At 42.2% G+C, this 14,860-nt stretch overlaps 1 protein-coding gene across 8 annotated transcripts in view; it reads right to left on the reverse strand.

The window, feature by feature from the left end:
• LOC140727745 (solute carrier family 22 member 15-like) overlaps nt 1-14,860 on the reverse strand; it is an 85,864-nt gene that overhangs the window by 65,241 nt on the left and 5,763 nt on the right. For all 8 annotated transcript variants that reach the window (XR_012098911.1, XR_012098910.1, XR_012098912.1 and 5 more), the window contains exons 3-5: nt 11,420-11,552; nt 3,431-3,595; nt 2,631-2,760 (exon numbers count right to left, since the gene is read on the reverse strand). Coding sequence is in view for 4 of the 8 variants with exons in the window: in XM_073045454.1 (XP_072901555.1) it covers nt 2,631-2,760; nt 3,431-3,595; nt 11,420-11,552 (428 nt within the window). In the remaining 4 variants the exon portion in view is untranslated. The remainder of the gene's footprint in view (nt 1-2,630; nt 2,761-3,430; nt 3,596-11,419; nt 11,553-14,860) is intronic.

Below are 14,860 nucleotides of genomic sequence, written 5' to 3' on the forward strand. Positions count from 1 at the left end.
TCACCCGGACCAGATGAACTGCACCCTAGGGTTCTGAAAGAGGTTAAGATTATGGAGGCATTAGTAATGATCTTTCAAAAATCACTGGACTCAGGCATGGAGCCAGAGGACTGGGAAACTGCAAATGTCACTCTGCTCTTTAAGAAAGGAGGAAGGCAGCAGAAAGGAAATTATAGACCATTTAGCCTGACCTCAGTGGTTGGGAAGATGTTGGAGTCAATTTTTAAGAATGAGATTATGGAGTACTTGGTGACACAGGACAAGATAGGACAAAGTCAGCATCGTTTCCTTAAGGGAAAATCTTGCCTGATGAACCTGTTGGAATTCTTTGAGGAGATTACAAGTAAAAGGGGATGCAGTGGATGTTGTATATTTGGACCTTTAGGAGGCCTTTGACAAGGTGCCACACATGAGGCTGCTTACCAAGTATTACAGGGAAGTTACTGACATGGTTAGAGCATTGGCCAATTGGTAGGAGGCAGAGAGTCGGAATAAAAGGATCCTTTTCTGGTTAGCTGCCAGTGACTAGTGGTGTTCTGCAGGGGTTGGTGCTGGGACTGATTCTTTTTATGCTGCATATCAATGATTTAAATGATGGAATAGATGCCAAGTTTACAGATGATACAAAGATTGGTGGAGGGGCAGGTAGTGTTGAGGAAACAGGTAGGCTGCAGAAGGACTTGGACAGATTATGAAAGAGGCCAAGAGAGTAGCAAATGAAATACAATGTTGGAAGATGCACGGTCATGCACTTTGATGGTGGAAATAAAATGTGCAGACTATTTTCTAAACAGGAAGAAAACCCAGTTATCTGAGATGCAAGGAGACTTGGGAGTCCTTGTGCAGAACACCCTAAAGGTTAACTTGCAGGTTGTGTCAGTGGTGAGGAAAGCAAATGCAATGTTAGCTTCCATTTCAGAAGGACTAGAATACAAGAGCAGGGATGTGATGCTGAGGCTTTATAAGGCACTGGTGAGGCCTCACCTTGAGTATTGTGAACAGTTTTGGGCCTCTCATCCAAAAGATGTGTTGGCATTGGAGAGGTTTCAGAGGAGATTCACAAGGATAATTCTGGGAATGAAATGGTTATCATAAGAGGAACATTTGATAGTGCTGTGTTTGAACTCGCTGAAATTCAGAAGGATGAGGGGAGGGAACTCACTGAAACCTTTTGAATGTTGAAAGGCCTGGACAGGGTAGATGTGGAAAGGATGTTTCCACACTGGTGGGGAAGTCTAGGACAAGAGGGCACAGCCTCAAAATAGAGGAGCGTCCATTTAAAACAGAGATGCGGAGAAATATCTTTAGCCAAAGGGTGGAAAATTTGTGGAATTTATTACCACAGGCAGCTGTGGAGGCCAAGTTGTTGGGCGTATTTAAGGCAGATTGTGATAGATTTTTGACTGGACATGGCATCAAAGGTTATGGGGAGAAGGCTGGGGCTGGGTTGAAGAGGGGAGAAAAGGATCAGCCATGACTGAATGGCAGAGCAGACTGGATGGGCCGAATGGCCCAACTCTGCTCCTGTGCCTTGTGGTCTAAAGTGGCAGCTGCTTCATCGCGTAGTGTTCCAAACCTAGTTTACAGAATTGCGACAGCGTCGCCACGTTTGTACACCACGAGGAGTTGGTCATGAAGCATACTCCACTGTCCTTGGTTTAAAAGGATATCTTGGCGGTGTATTGTGAACCCGTCAACCTGAACCATTCCGTTTGGAATGGAAGGGGTTAACCAAGATTCTGTAAAACAAAGGGCACAAGCGGTCCTAATGTCCCTCTGATACAGCACTCTAGCTCGGAGATGGTCACTTTCATAGACAAATGTACAGTCTCTGGTAAGTAAGATAGTCAGTATTGGAAGTTGAAAACTTCGTTTTTTTTTAAATGCACCATTAGCCCAGCATGACAACTTCGGTTCTGCCACAGTCTTAAAGGGCCAGTGCACTGACCAAAGTCTGATCTATTTCCAGTTTTGCGCAATGATAGATTGCTTAATCACATTAAAACACCTTTTCTAACTGAAAAACACTGTCACTCACCCAAGGAAATGATAGAAAATAATTCAACACACGATTCCAAATATAGGAGTAGATCTTTATCAGCATCATGGACATGTTTACCATTAGCAGATTCAGACATATTGAAACCATTCAAGCTTGTCTGAACTGTCAAGAAACTGAACACAAAATAAAATTGGAATTTATTTTATTAACCATTATGAATTTAGTAGCTTTAGAAATGCACCAACAAAACTGGGCTCAGATGAATCCAGGGTTCTCGCTAAAATTATTCTGGAGCAACCTACGTTATGCTTCAGGATAGTCCTTTTGATTTATAATGAGAAATAAGTAACAAAGTTTCCTTGCAACTACAAACACTTTGTATGACTTGCACAATAGAAGCAGCTTGTTTGCATCGTTATTCCATTAAATTTAATGTAGTACAGACAATGTAATTTTCAAGTGAGAAAAGGATTTAAACACACCAAACCAGTTCCTTCATTAATCTAAAAAACATCACTTCTAATGTTCTTTTTCCTGTAAAAAGATGCCTACAAAGATCCAGAAAATCTTCCTCTCAAAATCACCTACATGTAAGAAATTTAACACACATGTAAGAAAGCATACTTACAAAGATGGCAGCAGAATAAGTACTCCTTCGATATTGATCACAATAGCCAGTATCCTCCACGATCGAATAAAGTACCCAGTCAATGCATACAGAGAAATTCCAATAGCAAATGAGAAGTTCTGTAGTGAACCTGACGGAGGGGCAGTAGGAAAAAGGTGTTATATTAAATTCTACATTAATTGCAAGAGACTTTAAATTACTGATTTGTGTCAAAATAGTAGTAAACATTTCTTACTTGGTAGAAGAATCAAAAATAAGAGCAACTTTTCTAAACTTAAAATTCAGTTTTCTTTCCCAAATTCTATATATTCTCCCACCATGAAGTTTTAACATTCTTATTTAAATGCAGGCAAAATGGCAAAGCTGCTCCTTAGATTCCAGGTACTTAACGCTCATTAAATAAAAGATTACTTGACTTGGGGTCAGGAGGGTGAGTAAGTAAATGGAAAGAAGGAATAATATAGAAACCAGCCATCATTTCAGCTTGCCTTACTCCAGACAGAAAGCTACATTGGGTAAGCATCACAAAAATTTAACTGGATTTCACAGCATCGCCTTCCCATACGAAATCAGAAATGCTGCTTTTTCTCTCTCAGAGAAGCAGTGAAAATATTTCTAGTTCAGATCAACACCAAACCAAGTGACCAAGAATTCAACAGAAAACTTCTTCACCAAATGATGAGAACCATAGGAAACCATAAACACAATCCTACTTTTCTAGAAACAAAACATTCCACTAGAAGTGAAGTATGTGCCTCTCTCATTTAAGAATTTAAAAAATACTAGCGTTAGTATCTTACCAGCTATCGCCCAATAAGAAACAGCCAAATATTCTTGAAGTAGAACAAAGGACACCAATCCCATTCCTCCATTAGTCACACCGACAAGGAAACGTGATACCAAAAACAGTTGATATGTTGGCGCAATTCCACTTGCAATACCAAAAATGATATCAAGTGTAAGACCTACAGCAAAAAATAACACATTTGGGACTCTATTAGAGATACAATTATTAGCTATTGAACACCAAAACAATCAGCACAGAAAGGGGTCATCACAGCATTATAATTTGAAACAGAACTGCCTTCCTTCAGCGGGAGACACTGCTTTGAATGGAAACCAGTGAAAGACTTGGCCCTCTGCTGGCACTCTTGCCACAAGCAGAAGGTTGAAAGTGATCTCATTACAATGTGGAGTGAGACACTGAGGCAATGTGTCACAGCTGGATCGAGCCCCTCACTGAGATTTCGGGCTCAAATATACAGCTTGACCAATATATTAAGCCAGTTCCTAGAGACTGCCTTCAACTGGTTCTTGCAGCCCTTTTCATTCCTCCTGTTGGATATGGAAGCTACCTGTTCTTTCTCTTTGTTTAGCTGGAAGGCTCTTGCAAACTTGAGAGCACTCCATAGCATTAACATGCAGTTGATGCATTGGGGAGCATGCAGTCAAATGAGAGGGAGATGGCAGCTTCCATTACATCCATCAGGAAGAGATGAGAGGGGCTAGGATTCCAGGTGGCCTGTAAATTGCAGGCAGCAGCCACAACCACCTATCCCCAGCCACGACCCACACTTACTGTTGCCAGCCGATTACACACAAGCTCTCGACTCAACACCGAATAGCTAGCCCTTTCACCCCAGCTACCAGTGCACATCACTCTATGATGAAATGTGTGAGATCCGATGATCTGATCAATGAAATGAGATGAGATTCATTGCTGTCAGAATGAATCACACCAGCTTCCTAGTGCAGTAGCTTGAGCAGATGTCCCTTTTTAAAAAGGGCATAGTGGCATATACCCATGATGTTTGAATTCTAGGATTAAGAATACCATAAAGCAATGTTCTGCACTGTGGCACTGAGCAGAGTGCCAATACAAATAGAAATGGAGAAACAGGAGTAGCCAGCTTCACTGACTAATGCTATAAGAATTTCCTTCAGTTGGGAGTCATTGAGATGTCATGATAGTGGGGAATAATGATTGCAGACATTTCTCTTTCTTTGCCTTAAAAGAGGACCGAAAGGGAATGAATGTATCTGATCAATTATACATAAAATTTACTGGAAATTGATTAGTTTATATCATCTATAATTTACATTAAAGAACTTCTTACTGATCCCAAAACTGTACAAGGCAATACATTTTATTAAAATATTGAAAAATCCTCATGCAAGAGTCAGTATTTGCAACCTTTATTTCACAATCTCCCCAACACATTCCACCAAATTTGGTCAAATGCAAACTTTCATATTTTGCATTGTACAAAATTAGTTCCAAAGGTTACAATACAGTACATTGATGGTGAAAATTCAGATGCCACATCCCATACTCTTGTCTTGTCCATACTGCACCAACCGCTGCCACTGGGCTATAAACATGCAGGAGCAGTGTGTGGTTAAGTGCCTTGCTCAAGGACACACACACTGCCTCGGCTGAGGCTCGAACTAACGACCTCCAGATCGCCAGCCCAAAGCCTTAACCACTTGACAACACACCAACACTCAATTTATTTGCAGCTTTTGATAATTCTAATTAACCAAGCCCAATCCAATGCCATCATTATTTTGCTAGCCGGAGTCACACTCAATAACTCAATGCCATTTTGCAAAGTATAGTCAACATTCCATTTTGAAACATATAGAAAAAGCTCTGGTGCTTTAAAAGCATCTAGTGGCTGAGAGGCAATTCTCTACATTTGATGTTGAGTAATGAAGTTGATTTGGTTAGGGAGCTTACAGTAAAGGAACCCCAAAAAGATCAAAATATGATAGAAGTTACCCTGCAGCTTGAGAGGGAGAAGCTAAAATCAGATGTACCGGTATCACAATTCAGTAAAGATAAGTAGAGGCATGGAAGGGGAGCTGGCCAAAGTTGATTGGAAGGGGAGCCCAACAGGGATGATAGCAGAACAGCAATGGCTGAAGTTTCTGGAGGCAATTCAGAAGGTGCAGGATAGAGGCATCCTACAGATGAAGATAACACTGGAGAGGCAGAATTGGGGAAAAATAAATGGCAGATGAAATGAATATTTTGCACCATTCCTCATTGTGGAAGAAACCAGCAATGTGACAGAAAGTCGAGAGAGTCAGGGGGCAGGAGAGGGTGCAGTAACCATTACTAATGTGGTGCTGAAAGGTCAAAGGCAGATAAGTCACCTGAACCAGATGGACTACGACCCAGGGTTCTGAAACCCATAGCTGAACAGATTGTGGATTCTTTCAAGAATCACTAGAGTCTGGAATGTTCCAGAGGACTGAAATTGCAAATGTCACTACACTCCAAGAAAGGAGGGAGGTAGAAGGAAGGAAATTATGGGCCAATTAATCTGACCTCAGTGGTTGGGAAGATGCTGGACTCCATTATTAAGGGTAAGGAATTTGGGGTACTTGGAGGCAAATAAACAAAAGTCACCACCGTTTGTGTAAGGAGAAATCTTGTAACAGATGGGATAGACAAAGGAGAATCAGTGGATGTTTTTCCATTTGCATTTTCAGAATACCTTTGACATGGTACTGCACAAGGCTGCAACATAAGATGGGTGCCTATTGCATTACTGGAAAGATACAGTGCCTCTAAAAAAATTCAGCCTCCACAACTATTTTCATGATTTACTGTCTTATTTTCTAACTTGAAAATATATTGAAGTACGATTTTTTGAACTAATCTACAAAACATCCTGCATCATGTCGAAACAAAAGAAAAATTCCAAAGCCAGTGAACAGTTTACTAAAAATTAAAAACCAAACTTAAGGCTGAAAAACTGTTCACTTCATGTGTGATTAATATGCTAACTTTCCTCAGGTGCGAAGGATCACCTGTTTAAGAATAAATACCTCCTCTCTCTGCAAGGTCCAACAGTATGATAGATTTTCAACAGACCAAACCAAAAGTCAGAGAAATAATACAGAATCACAAATCTGGGGACCATTTCAAAGGTATTGATCACATCTCAGAGCAGTCTATCTTGAAAAAGTGGAAAAAAATATGAACCCATAGCCATACTGTCTAGATCAAGCCACCCATCTAAACTTTGCCACCAGAGACTAACGGCACCTGTAAGAGAGGCCAACGTGACACCGACAGCCACTGAGTGAGCTGCAGGTCAGTGGCTGCAACTGGAGATGAAGTTCATGGTTCCACAATCTCTAAGGCCTTGCACAAAAATGGTATTTATGGAAGAGTGGCAAGGAAGAAATCCTGGCTTTAAAAAAAAAACATATCCTTGCCCGTAAGGTCTTTGTAAAGCATATCTTAGAAGATATGGCAAAGATGTGGAAGAAGGCCTTGTGATCAGATGAGACTGAATTGGAACATTCTGGCCTCAATACCAAGTAGTACATGTGGTGCAGCTCTAATACTGTGCAAGAGCCAGGTGACACCATCCCCACTGTAAAGTATAGTGGAGGTAGCATCATGCTATGGGGATGCTTTTAGCAGCAGGGACTGGAAATTTGATCAGGATTGATGGGAAGATGAATACAGCCAAATACAGAAAGATTTCGGATAAAAACCTGCTAGCCTCTGCCAGAAAGCTTAAACTGGGGAGGAAGTTAGTCTTTCAGCAAGACAACAACACAAAGCACACTGGCAGAGCAACCATGGAGTGCAGGATTCCTTAAAGGTTACCTTGCAGGTTGAGTTGGTGGTAAAGTTGGCAAATTCAATGTAAGCATTCATTTAAAGAGGACTAGAATACAAGAGCAACAATGTGACTGATGCTTTATAAGACATTGATCAGACTATATTTGGGGTATTGTGAGCAGTTTTGGGCAACTTATTTAAGAAATGGGGCAAGGATAACATTGGCATTGAAGAGCATCCAGAGATTGATGAGAATGATTCTAGGAATGAAAGGTTAACCTATGAGAAGGATCTGATGAAGCTGGGCCTGTAGTCATTGGGAGTTTGGAAGGACGAGGAGGGATCTGATTGAAACCTATTCAACATTGAAAAACCTTGATAGAGTGGATGTATAGGAGTCTAGGAGCAGAGGGCAGCCAGTAGAGGAATGTGCTTAACCAGAAGGTGCTGAATCTGTAGAATTTATTGCCCTGGACGGCTATGGAGGCCAAGTCATTGCGCTTTTGATTTTCGAATTTTCTCCCCATTTAGAAAATAGTCTACTCCTTCATTCCTTCTACCAAAGTGCATGACCTTGCACTTCCCCACACTATATGCTATCTACCACTTTGTTCATTCCCCCAATCTGCAGACTCCCTGCTTGCTCAACACTACTTGCCCACCCACCTACCTTCATATCACTGCAGACTTGACCACAGAGCCATCAATCCTGCCATTCAAATGATTGAGATACAACATGAAAAGAAGCGATCCCAATACTGAGCCCTGCAGAGCATCTCCAGTCACCAGCAGCCAACCAGAATAGGCCTCTTATTCTGACACTTTGCCTCCTGTCAGTTAGCCAATCTTCTATCCATGATAGTATCTTTCCTGTACTACCATCGGCCTCATGTAAGTAGCCTCATGTGCGGCGCCTTGTTAAAGGCCTTTGAAAATCCAAGAGCACAACATCTACCGATTTTCCTTCGTCTAGCCTGCTTGTTATTTCATGTAATTCCAACAGATTTGTCAGCTTCAGATCGCTAATTAAATCTAGTTCATTACACAACACCCAGACCACAATTGCCTTTCCCCAGAGAGCTCAACCTCGAACTGCTCTAAAAGTATTCTACAAATTCCCTCTGGGGATCCAGCACCAACTTGATTTTCCCCAGTCTGCCTACATATTGAAAATCTTATTGTAACATTGCCCTTATTACGTCTTTTCTATTTCCCATTAAAATTTTAATCTTACATCCTGGCTATTGTTCTAAGGCCTGTGGATAATTCCCATTTCACCTGACAATCTGTTGGGGTTATCTATTGTGTCCGGTCCTCCCAATGCCTCGTCTACATTGGTGAGACCCATTATAAATTGGGGGACTGCTTCATCAAGCACCTCTGCTCCATCCGCCAAAAGCTGAACTTCTCGGCAGCCAAACAATTTCATTCCAATTCCCATTCCGACACGTTAGACCATGGCCTCCTCTTGTACCATGATGGAGGCCCCCCAGAGTGGAGGAATAACACCTCATTCAGTCTGAGTAGCCTCCAACCTAATGGAATTTTATTTTTTACCAAAAGAAGAAATCAATGTTCATGCCCTTCCCCCTTCCCTCATTCCCACTCTGGTCTCTTACCTCTTCTCCTCACCTCCCCCTCCATACCCCTCCTCCTATGGGCCACTCTCCCCAGCTCTTTACCTCTCCTACCTTCTAGGAAGTCTTTTTCCCTTCTCCCTACCCCTTCCTTTCCAATCTTGAAGGGTCTCGGCCCAAAATGTCAAACATTTATCATTTCCATAGAGGCTGCCTGACCTACTGAGTTCCCCCAGCATCGTGCGTGTTACTAGAATATAAAATCAAGGATGTAATTGGTCAGACCATGATTAGAGTACTGAGAGCAGTTTTGGTACGATTATTAAGGAAGTGTGTGCTGGCACTGGAGAGGCTCTAGGAACAACCCAGGGATAAAAGTATTAATGTTTCAGGAGCATTTGACTGTGTGCTCCTTGGGATTTACAACACCAAGGGCAGGGAATCCTCATTAAAACCAAGCAAATATTGAAGGTAAGAGTGGACATCCAGAGGATGTTTTCAATAGCAGGAGAGTGTTGTGCCAGAGAGCACAGCCTCTGCATAGAAGGATGTCCTTTTAGAAAAAAATGAGGAAGAATTTTTTTTAGCCAGATGGCTACGTGGGCTGTTATATTTTGCAACTGATGTTAAAGAGTCAAAAAAAGGCAGAAAACAGACAAATTACAGGTTCATTAACAGCAAGTACCAGGTGATAATAGTCAAAAATTTTAAAAGCAGAAATGGCTGTCTGCATTGGAAAGAAAGACAAGTTGTTCCATGCTCAGTGTTTGTTTTCGATTAGTTTTATGTTTTGGAGTTACAAGACATAAGAGGCCAAATCATTGAGTACATTTAAAGTGTAGGTTGATGAATTCTTGATGGGTAAGGGTGTCAAAAATTAAGGGGCAAGTCAGGAAAACGGGGCTGAGAAGCAAGATGGCAGAACAGACTCAATGATCCAAATGGTGTCTACAATACTCTACAAATTTTTTAATCTCGATGCTGTCCCTTGGTGGCACCAACTGAAAATACAGCACATTTCCAGAAGTAAAATCAGACTCTGCCCCATCACCTCCACTGTCCAAATAAATCAAACTACTTGTCTGACATAGAGCACCAGATGAGCAGAAGTTCCCCGGAAAAAAAAACAGCCATGATTTCAAATTGCCAACCTACAGCTTTGTCCTTCTTGGAAACTGCTTTATGATTAAACATTATTAATGACAAATGAACAGGAGATGAATTACAGATCAGATGTGTCTCACTTTTCCTGCATAATTCAATCCATATAACCTTCAACAACATCTAGTTTTGGTTTTTAAGAATCCGAATTTGTACCACTGCCTTTGTTGATATACTTTTAGATGCAAGGCCCTAGGTCCTAGGGGTGGTACGGTAGTCTAGTGGTTAGCACAATGCTTTAAAACACAGGTGACACGGGTTCAATTCCCTGCACTGCCTGTAAGGAGTTTGTACGTTCTCCCTGTGATTGCACGAGTTTTCTCTGGGTGTTCTGGTTTCCTCTCACAGTCCAAAGATCCACTGGTTGGTAGGTTAATTGGTCATTGAAAACTGTTCCATGATTAGGCTAGGACTAAATTGGGGGGGGGGGGGTGTTGCTGGGCAGTATGGCTCAAAGGGCAAGAAGAGTCTATTCCACGCTGGATGTCAATGAATAAATAAAATTCTTTCCTTCAAACTTGTCCCTTAATTCTTTGCACTTTCAAAACACTCCTTAAACATATTGGCTAAACTTTTATCTGTTATCACAATCTGGAGATATTACAGCAATATCCAACTGGTTTTTCAAATTTCATTTGATAAGAAATCAATGAAGTAGTTTGAACTGTTTAAGATGCTTGTGTAAAATGCAACATTGTTGTGGAGACTTCTATAATACTAGAGAATCATTCCACAATTACATCATCTGCTGCATCTTGCGAAGTTCATAGTACAAAGTACATTTAATATTAAAAGTATGAGTACTATACACAACCTTGAAATTACTCTCCGTATAGGTAGCCACATAACAAAGAAATCCAATAGAACCAATTGAAATAAAGAAAACTGTCAAACACCCAACTTGCAGGGGAAAGAAATAATCGTGCAAATAATAAAAGCAAGCAAATAGCATTCAGAACTGAAGCTAACAAAAGTGAGACCGCAGCCGTGAAGCCGGGCATCACAGCAGCCAATTCAGCAGTCCATTAGTTGCAGGCCACAGCCTCAGTTCAGCACAGAGACAAGTTTGCATTTAACACAAGTTGTAATACCATGCAATGCAGTTAGATTACACATTTACATAGCACAGAATTTGCAAGCTACTTGCTTTTGCAACAAAAAGCATTTTCCTTCTTCACCGGTTATTTTAATCCACAAGCCATTCTTTCTGCTGTCACTTATTTCCTGGGAACCAGCACACTATTCAGAAGAAGAAAATTTTTTTAAAAAATTGGGGCCATATACTCAACTGATCCACAAAAGTACAGCAGTCCGTTGTCATCAAACAAGATCTTTGTACTTTGTTTTTAATTATTCACAATACTCAAATTATTACAAGTATTAGAAAATTGAGAGGAGCCTTAAGTCTAGTATATCATATTGATAGTTATTAAAAAAAAACCTTTTATAAATTTAAATCACCATACCTGTCAAATAAGTTTTCTTCCTTCCAAATCGATCAGAAATTTGTCCAAAGATAACAACACCAATCAAAACACCAAAGAAATATACTGAGCTGGCCAGACTGATTTTGTACGAGTCATCTCCAATGAGGAGCCACTGTCAAATTACAATAAACATAATAGTGAGTATCAGTTCAAATCATAGTTTAATTAATTCCAAATGGGTAAACACTTCAGTTAAAGTTGGAGAGTAGCCATTTCTGGCTAGAAGGCAAAATACCAATTTTGATTTCAGACCGAGTATGACCTCATTTTCTAGGGTAATGTAATTGGTGGAAATGTACACAATTCACAACCACCAATATTGAGATGGGTTCATTTTAAGAAGCTGCTCTGACATGAAGTTCAGCTACCGTGCTTTGTGTTCAAGTTTGAGTACAATAAGTGGTTATGGATTTCCTTAAACACAAAACACCTCATCACATCATTTTATTTGCGAAAACCTACATTGGTGAGCCCAATGCTGTAGGACAATTCCAGACTTATTGGACATGTTGGCCAATGCAGTCGCTTTGAAACCGCTGGAGTTTTGGAAGCAAAATGCCCTTGCATGGTTTGTACAGGCAGAAGCCCAATTCACTCTATGAGAAATCTCCACTGACAGCACCAAATATTTCTGTGTGTTAGTGTCGCTCAGCAACTCCATGGTTGCAAGAGTAGAGAGTCAACTTGAACACACACCATAACACGATAAATACTGAACGCTGACAACTTGCCTTTTACAGACTTTTGGACTATCAGTTCCTGGGCATGCCAAATAGTTGTTCTCCTTGCCTGGCCTTGGCGATGCCAAGCCGTCAGAGCTAATGGACCAAATACTGTCCCTCCTGGGAAATTACCATTCTTGTTTTATTTTTAAAGACCTCCTCATGCAACAAGCCCCTGGTCAAGTTCACATAGCCCTCGTTAACGTATCTGTGAAGGACTATAGTCAGCTTGCTAAAATGGCTGATGGTCTACACTCACCTAAGCAGTAGTGCATCATTCCTCCCCCTTCCTCTAGCTCATAAGCCTGATCAGCAAGGCCCCCAACATAAGGACACCCACGCCTGTGAAACAGACTACGTTGGGCCTGTGCTTTTACCATGCCTGCTTCAGTAGGAACGCTAGGAAGTATTGACTACCCTGTAGCTTCAACAGTGCCAGCGCATCAGGACAGAGGTCTGTGAACACCGTGGGTTCCAGCTGCCAGGGATGTCTACTGTTCATCATGGACACCCTTTCAGGGCAACACTTCCTGTGTGACAAGGGTGCTCAAGTGAGGGTACAGCCAGCATCGGCCACTGATGAGAAGGCAAAGAGCAATGAAACCTCACTGGAGGCCGCCAATGGGAGCAGGATCCAGACTTATGGGACAGGACGGGTGATACTCTGCTTCAAGGAGAGACATTACACAAGGGAATTCATCCTGGCGAAAGTAGCCAGACCTCTACTCGGAGCAGATTTCCTGTGTGCCAAAGGACTATTACTCAATCTGAAGAACTGCTGGCTTGTGGATGTCAAGGAGGCTGTCATCCTGCTCCCCCGGCAAGTTTCCTACAACAACTGTCAAGTGCATGCACCACCATATGCAAATTTACTCAACTGCTGAGCAAATTTCCAAACCTCACCAAGCCCACATTCTCCACTATAGTCACAAAACACAGGGTCAAGCACCACACTTTCACAACTGGCCCACCAGTCCATGCCCATTCTGGACCCAGAAAAGCTGACAACCGCAAAGGCCGAACGTGCCAATATGGAAAGACTTGGTGTTCTACACTGGTCAAATAGTCCTTGGGCTTCTCCGCTTCATACGGTCCCACGTCAGATGGTGGTTACTGGCCACGTGCCAATTACTGACACCTTATCGAGCCCTCCACACCGTTCACTATCTGATCCCACACATTCAAGTCTCATTGACATGCTTAGCCAGAAAATTAATTTTTTTTCCAAAGTCAACTTAGTTAGGGGCTACCATCAGGTGCCTGTATGCTCAGAGGACACTACTGAGCTGTGATAACCCCATTTGACTTCTGACCTTCAGTGCATGCCATTTGGGCTGAAAAATGCAATGCAGACTTTCCAATAGCTACTGGACTATTACAAGACTTCGACTTTCTGTTTACCTGGATGAAATTCTTGTTGCCAGTGCATCCAAATCTGAACATGCATCTCACCTCTGCACATTTTGGGTGCTTAAGCCAGCACAGGTTGATTATTAACCCTGCTAAATGCCATTCTGGGTTGTCAACCACTGCATCTCCACAGAAGGTGCAATACCCCCCCATCAAAAGTAACCACTATTATCGATTTCCCACCACCCCACACTACTGAAAAACTACTGGTTTTCAGATGTGGTGAATTTCTATCAGCGGACACGACCAGGGCATTTGATGACTCTAAAACTGCACTTTCTAACATGACCCTACTGGCACACCCACTCCCGTACAGCCATTACTACTGATGCTTCTTTGTGACAGTGAGCTGTTCGGTCTCTATCTGGCTGTCTGCCATTTTCATTTTCTTTTAGAGGATCATCATTTCACAGCATTCATTGACCACAAACCTCAAGTGCACATGAAGAGCAAAACATCAGACCTTTAGTCTGCACGACAGCAGTGCCACCTGGCCTACATATCCGAGTTCACACCTGATATACAACATGGCAAGTGGAAAAGTAATGCCGTGGCTAATTGCCTCTCACAGCCAGCCACTCAGGCCACACACATAGGGGTTGACTATGCCAGCATGGCAGCCGACTGAGCTACTGACCCAGAGGTCCAGGCTTACAGAACTTCAGTCACGGTGGTTGGCTGACACTAAGTTCCAGGAAGCTGGGGTCTCACTCCTGTGTGATGTCTCAACCAGCTGCCCTCATCCCATGGTGTCCACAAACTGCGAGTGGACTGTTTTTAACTCCATACATGGCCTCTCGCCTCTGTTTCGAAAGTCCTCACAGTAAACTGTTGCACTAAAGTTTTGTGGCATGGCCTTAGAAAGGATGCACATGATTGTGTGGAGTGTCAGTGGGCAAAAATTAACAACCAGGTTCAGACACCATTGGCACCTTTTGAGGTCTCCAAGCAACAGTTTGACCATGCCAATGTGAACTTTGTTGGTGCTCTTCCCCACACTCCCCCCGCACCCCTCCCCACCAGTTTCATGTACCTCCTTACCACGGTGGACCATATCACCAGGTGGCCAGAGATCGACCCTCTAGTGTCAACAACGGCCGCAGACACGACTTGGACATTCATTAGCAACTGGGTTGCTCAGTTTGGCAACCTATCTGAAGTTTCCTCAGCCTCAGTCCCTAGTTCATCTCAAATCTCTGGGCTGTGATGGCCCAGAGCTTCCGCATTAGGCTACATCACATCACAGCGTATCACCCGCAGTCAAAAAGCCTATGCAAACGGTTTCTCC

The sequence above is a fragment of the Hemitrygon akajei genome, chromosome 5, assembly GCF_048418815.1.
Source record: "Hemitrygon akajei chromosome 5, sHemAka1.3, whole genome shotgun sequence".
NCBI lineage: Eukaryota > Metazoa > Chordata > Chondrichthyes > Myliobatiformes > Dasyatidae > Hemitrygon > Hemitrygon akajei.